The sequence below is a fragment of the Marmota marmota genome, unplaced genomic scaffold (assembly GCF_001458135.2).
Source record: "Marmota marmota marmota unplaced genomic scaffold, marMar, whole genome shotgun sequence".
Classification (NCBI taxonomy): domain Eukaryota; kingdom Metazoa; phylum Chordata; class Mammalia; order Rodentia; family Sciuridae; genus Marmota; species Marmota marmota.
Genome location: NW_026000016.1, coordinates 3,811,496 through 3,817,342, shown reverse-complemented (window position 1 = coordinate 3,817,342; position 5,847 = coordinate 3,811,496). Strand labels below are relative to the sequence as shown.

The 5,847-nt window shown below is 43.4% G+C and overlaps 2 protein-coding genes across 3 annotated transcripts; one reads left to right on the top strand and one right to left on the bottom strand.

The window, feature by feature from the left end:
- On the bottom strand, positions 1–1,923 carry LOC107140229 (ribonuclease P protein subunit p38-like). The gene is made up of 2 exons (XM_015483288.2): positions 1,885–1,923; positions 1–704 (listed from the first exon to the last, which is right to left on the bottom strand). Exons 1-2 carry the CDS (start codon positions 1,921–1,923, stop codon positions 63–65), a joined length of 681 nt encoding a protein of 226 aa, XP_015338774.1. The 3' UTR covers positions 1–62.
- A 38-nt stretch (positions 1,924–1,961) lies between these two features.
- Positions 1,962–5,738, top strand: Rpp38 (ribonuclease P/MRP subunit p38). 2 transcript variants are annotated; one of them, XM_015483418.2, is made up of 3 exons: positions 1,962–2,065; positions 3,113–3,164; positions 4,797–5,738. In XM_015483418.2, the coding sequence occupies exon 3, from the start codon at positions 4,807–4,809 to the stop codon at positions 5,650–5,652; it is 846 nt and encodes a 281-aa protein (XP_015338904.1). In that variant the 5' UTR covers positions 1,962–2,065; positions 3,113–3,164; positions 4,797–4,806; the 3' UTR covers positions 5,653–5,738. The 2 variants fall into 2 exon arrangements, with proteins under 2 accessions (XP_015338904.1, XP_015338903.1); XM_015483417.2 differs by lacking the exon at positions 1,962–2,065 and adding an exon at positions 2,103–2,245.
- The last annotated feature ends 109 nt before the right edge of the window (positions 5,739–5,847 follow it).

The following is a 5,847-nucleotide window of genomic DNA, read 5'->3' as shown; positions in this document are numbered from 1 at the left end:
TGTTTCAAGCCTTCTTTATACAAGGTGTCCTTTTATCAATTGCATGAAAAGTTTATACAAGATTACTTCGAAGTATTTTTTTTACTTTTGGGTGGTTTCCTTATCTTATTAGGGTTGGGAATCAATTTCTTTATTTTAAGAGGCTGTAATGCTACAGAGACCTGCTGACCTTCAAGTTTTCTCTTGTGCTTTGAGAGGTCTTCAAATGAAGTTTCCAAAGTCTCTTTGTCTTGGATTCCCAAAGATTCAGTTTCTAAATTGTCTCCAATATTTTCAATTCTGTCCTGAAGCCATGGCACAGTTAAACTGGGCACTCTGGGAATGATAGCTCTTACTTCATCTACAAAGTCAGTGGTGTCTTTTTTGAATCCCAATGCTAGCACACATTTTAAGCCAATGACAGGGGCTAGTGTCGCACTGAGGCAGGGAACCTGACAGGCAGGAACAACTCTGCTTACACTTAACTGAATCAAGTGTGAGGTGATGATGGCAGGCTTGACTGACTTACATACCAGAACCAAGAGCAGTTCACTCCTTTCCAGAGCTCTGGTGACTTCATTAACACCTATGGCAAGCTGCTTCCTGATCTGCACAGGCGTCCACCCTGACACCTGCTGGTTAGCTTCTGGCCTATTCTTCAGATCCTCACTAGTATCAACACCTAGGCTGCATCTTTCTACCTTGTGCTTTTTTGTAAAACTCTGCTGTATACCCATCCGGTCCTGGGCTTTTCTTAGTTGGTAGTCTTTTGATGGTTTTTTCTATTTTTTTTTTTTTTAGTTGATGATGAACCTTTATTTTATTTATTTATATGCCATGCTGAGAATTTAACCTAAGCAAGTGCTCTACCACTGAGCTACAAAGCCAGCCCTGACCCCTTTATTTTTGAGAGTGGGTCTCGCTAAATTGTGTAGGGCCTCACTAAAATGCTAAGATTGACTTCCAATTTGCGATCCTCCTGCTTCAACCTCCTGAGTCAACGGGATTACAGGCGGGCGCTGCCACGCCTGACCTGCAATAATCTTGACCAAAAGTAACATTCTCTGTTTTACCTCGTTAAGTACTGCAGAGGTAATGAAAATATAGAAGCTAGATCCAAAAATGAGGAAGAAAACGAGAAGTGAACAGGCTGAGAAAAGGAGGAAAATCTGGAAAAGGAAAGTGGACCCAAATTAGACCGGAAAAGAAAAAGGGAGACCGGGATTGTTGCTCAGTGGTAGAGCGCTTGCCTAGCATGCATGAGGCACTGGGTTCGATCCCTGGCACCACATAAAAATAAACAAATAAAATGAAAGTATTGTGTCCATCTACAATTTAAAAATATATTTAAAAAGAAAAGAAAAAGGGAATGTGAGAGAGAAGGCATTATCGTCAAAAGCAACCTACCGACTTCTACGTTGCCCAGAATAGATCAGCAAATCAGATTCCTGGCCTCTAACATGTTACTCAATTCTATAACCAATTGTCCACGACTTCCCAGCGACTCCATTCATAACCTAGTCTCCATTGGTTGGAACAGCCTCAGAAGACCCGTGATGGAATATTGCGGACTGCTGTGTTGAACTCAAAGGAGGCCTAATTCCCCTTGACTTTCGGGGGATTCAAGAGTCCCTGCATTATTGCCTATAAGCTCGTGTTTTCCCCAACTCTCCAACTCCCCACTTATTTGATTTTCATAGTGCTGGGCAGTCTGCAGGGATTCGATAGACAGTGGGGAATGGGACAGGGGCTGGGATTTTGCGTCCCTAGAGCAAGAAGGCTCCAATATGCTGGAAGTTGAAGTTGGGCTAGAAGGGAAGGGTGCCCTAGGAGAACCAGTCCTGGGGACTATTGGCGGTACCCTGATCCCCAAAGGTGTCAGAGAAGACGGTGAGTGGCAGTTACCGTGGCAACACTCGCGGTCTCGCGAGACAGATGTTGCATCTGCGCACTGCAGCTTAGAGCGCTGTAGAACCTTCACCCCGGGTCTTATATTCAGGACTTTTTTGTGTGTGTATTTGTTTTAAACGATGGAGCCTTATTCTGACGTTTCCTCGCGACACTGTTGGGAGCGACCAAACGCAAGGTAACGAAACTTGAAGAGCTCCAAGCTATGTCGCGCCATTCACTGCTCCCGGAAGGCGGGGCGGGGAAGGCAAGGACACTGCGCACGCGCGGCGCAGGCGCAGTGGGGCCGGCGCTGTGGCTGGCTGCTGGTGTGGAGTCGCGGTGGTGAGGCGGAGGAGCAGGCAGACGCCGGAAGAAGGTACCCTTCCGGGTGGGAGCGGGCCCAGGGCGCTACCGGAGCCCAAAGTCTGGGAGCACGCAAGGTCCCCGCGGCTTCCAGATGCCTCTTGCGCCGCCGCTGGACCGCGGACTGTAGGGAGGGGTTAACTCCGGGCCAGGAATGCTTCCGCAACCGGCGTCCTCCTCCAGAAACCCGGAGTTCGCGAGTCTTCACCCTTGGGTCCTTACCTACTTTTCTTAGCATCTCTGCCCAGCGACCCTGAAGTTTTTAGTTTTCTTTAATTCTTCCCCCGGGACACTGTTGTGTTTCATATTCCTTTTGATAGGAATTCATCAGAGGTAGTTAAAAAAAAAAAGTCACTTCCTGTAGGAAGCCTTCCTCTCCTAACCCCGGCTCAACTAGGTTAGGTCTCTGCTCAGCGTCCCTTGGCATCCTGTAGTTACCTGACCTTAAAGCGTGCACCACATTACATTGCTTTATTCTCCTCCCGTAGGGCTTGTAAACTCTAGCTCCTAGAGGCCAGTGACTGTTTTTGCTTGGTGCATCATAGGGAATCCGCAAATACTTAACTATGAAGGTGGTCGTGGGTCTGAGAGTGGGAGTGGTTATTCCAGGCTAAGAGAATGTGTGTAAAGACATGTTGATGAGAAACTGGTAGCCTCCTGGGGGTGATATGCAGGGTGTGGGGTAAAAAGAAAGGATAGTGGAAAGCAGGGCCGGCATGTGGAGGGTTCAGGGCCCTGTATATCACCCTAGAGTTGCACTTGATCCTGTAGGCAGTGAACGCACCTTCACCCTTCCTGTTTTGCACCCTTTCTCTGAAGGTTTTTGTTGCTTTTAGTTACAATTTGCGTATCTAAACTACTTTTCATCTCCCCCTACCAGATTCTGCAGACCAGGGAAGGTACTGCCTATTTTGCTATCAGAGTAATTAATTGTAAGTATTTATTCTGTGCTGTTTGGACCCTGGGACCCAATAACTGTCGTATCGGTTAAGCGAAACCTCTGTTAGATGATACTTATATTGCTCCTCATTTGTTTCCCTATTCCTGACCACTTCCACCTTGATGTCTTATGCTAGCCGTCACTTCATTGGATTTAGATGAGCTACTTTTATTACTGAGCTTGGGAGAATAGATATGACAGATGGGAGAAGGCAGCAGATATCTCCAGCATTGGGAATACAGACATGACCAAAGTTTTCTGTCAAAATTCCCAGGAATTTTGCTTTCTGGGGAAAGGTGATTTGTAATACTAGAGACCAGGAGACATGAGTGGACCATTTCTCAGGCCTGTCCAGTATATAAAGACCACCTTACCCACACCTGATTTCTTAATTTTGGTGCTGTATCGGATTCACTTGGCAGCAGACTTTTTTTTTTTTTTTTTAAATACAAGCCTAGATTTCTTGGCAGTACTCTCCAATTCAGTTGATTTGAGGTGAGAACCAACCGTGTAGGTTTTTTTTTTTTTAAAGCCACAGGTTATATTTGAAGTGCAGGCAGGATTATAAGAGTAAAAAAAGTAGTTGTGACTTTGGGTACTGAATCTGTTTCCTTGTCCACACATTGGGGAATTATAGTAATGCTATAATAATCAGATAGTACATGGGAGAAAGTACTTTATACACTGGTATACTCTATTGCTGGTCTTGTGTGTTGAACTTTATTTGGAAGGGATTTCACTTCTTTTAGTTTTGCCAGGTGGGTCCCTGTCTTTCTCACTGAGCTTCAGAAAGGGAAGGAAGAACATTGAGGAAGAGAAAGGAATGTACAGTTGCCTCTGGGAAGGATTACAGGATATGCTCCCTAGACCTGTGGTTTATAGCATATCCTTAATAATTAATAAACCTTTCTATTTCTCCTTAGTGGATTGGGATCTTTAAATCTTACTACGTTTCCCTAGTTTTCATGGAACTGCCAGCCATAGTAGTCAGCTTGTAATAAGCGTGGGCAGGAGTATAGGTCTGCATATGTATCAAATGTTTAGGAAAGATATAAGGAAATCTAGGGGCCAGGGTGGGAGGGAAACTTATAAAAGGGGACAGAATGAAAATATTGTTTTAAGTTTTAGTTGTATGCTGGTTAATTATGAATCACAGAGGCTTCTGGGGCCTTTACAGATGTGGAACTATGTTCAGGACACAGATCTCAGTCACCATGAGCCCCAGGGCCTATAATAGCACATGCACATTAGAGATGCTCAGTGAATATATGCTGTGAGAGTAAATGAAAGTAAACCCAACTAAAGAGTAATGTATGAAATGCTAACAAATCTATAAGACTATCATATAGTTATGAAAAGGGTAATTATGAACAAAAAGAAACATTTTTAAATAAATGAATTAACAATGGGATTTCACTGTAATTGCAGTGATGTAAAATAGTCCCATATTGTCTGTATATGAAGAAAGACAAGGTCACCTGAAAAAAATGGGGAAAAGGTGGGACCTATCTACTTAATACTTGCTATAGCTTATCAAGAATTAGAGAAAATATAACCAAGATAGTCTCAAGACAGGCTTTCCTAGCTGACATGAATGTTCCACTGTCATTGTTTTTCTATGAAGGATTTTCAAAATGCCTGCAGCCCCTCAAGCACCTTCCAGAGGATCCATTCGCAAGACCAGACCTCTGGTTGTAAAGACGTCCTTGAACAACCCCTATGCTGTCTGTTGGAGCATACTGGAGAGGGAGGACATGCACTTCATTTTACAGACAATTGAGCAGAAGTTTAAATCTATTGGACTTCGGAAAATCGAGGACAAGAAAAAAAGGAAAAAAACGCCTTTTACAAAAAAGCACAAGGTAGAAAGATGCAGCCTAGGTGTTGATACTAGTGAGGATCTGAAGAATAGGCCAGAAGCTAACCAGCAGGTGTCAGGGTGGACGCCTGTGCAGATCAGGAAGCAGCTTGCCATAGGTGTTAATGAAGTCACCAGAGCTCTGGAAAGGAGTGAACTGCTCTTGGTTCTGGTATGTAAGTCAGTCAAGCCTGCCATCATCACCTCACACTTGATTCAGTTAAGTGTAAGCAGAGTTGTTCCTGCCTGTCAGGTTCCCTGCCTCAGTGCGACACTAGCCCCTGTCATTGGCTTAAAATGTGTGCTAGCATTGGGATTCAAAAAAGACACCACTGACTTTGTAGATGAAGTAAGAGCTATCATTCCCAGAGTGCCCAGTTTAACTGTGCCATGGCTTCAGGACAGAATTGAAAATATTGGAGACAATTTAGAAACTGAATCTTTGGGAATCCAAGACAAAGAGACTTTGGAAACTTCATTTGAAGACCTCTCAAAGCACAAGAGAAAACTTGAAGGTCAGCAGGTCTCTGTAGCATTACAGCCTCTTAAAATAAAGAAATTGATTCCCAACCCTAATAAGATAAGGAAACCACCCAAAAGTAAAAAAAATACTTCGAAGTAATCTTGTATAAACTTTTCATGCAATTGATAAAAGGACACCTTGTATAAAGAAGGCTTGAAACAGATAAAATGAAATATATTTATGTATATTGGGATCCTGTGTAATGTTTCCTTCAAGTATGTATGAATGTTTGAAGCTATAGCACAAACATGCTGAAGCCTAAAAACATTTAAGTGCAGAAAATAATCAAAAATA

What these genes read in the sequence shown, in the direction of transcription:
- LOC107140229 (XM_015483288.2), bottom strand. Translation starts at nt 1,923, where the DNA reads ATGCAACATCTGTCTCGCGAGACCGCGAGTGTTGCCACG. An exon ending in AGACCGCGAGTGTTGCCACG is followed by an intron (nt 705 to 1,884) that starts GTAACTGCCACT and finishes ATGGGTATACAG; the next exon opens with CAGAGTTTTACAAAAAAGCA.
- Rpp38 (XM_015483418.2), top strand. Translation starts at nt 4,807, where the DNA reads ATGCCTGCAGCCCCTCAAGCACCTTCCAGAGGATCCATTCGCAAGACC.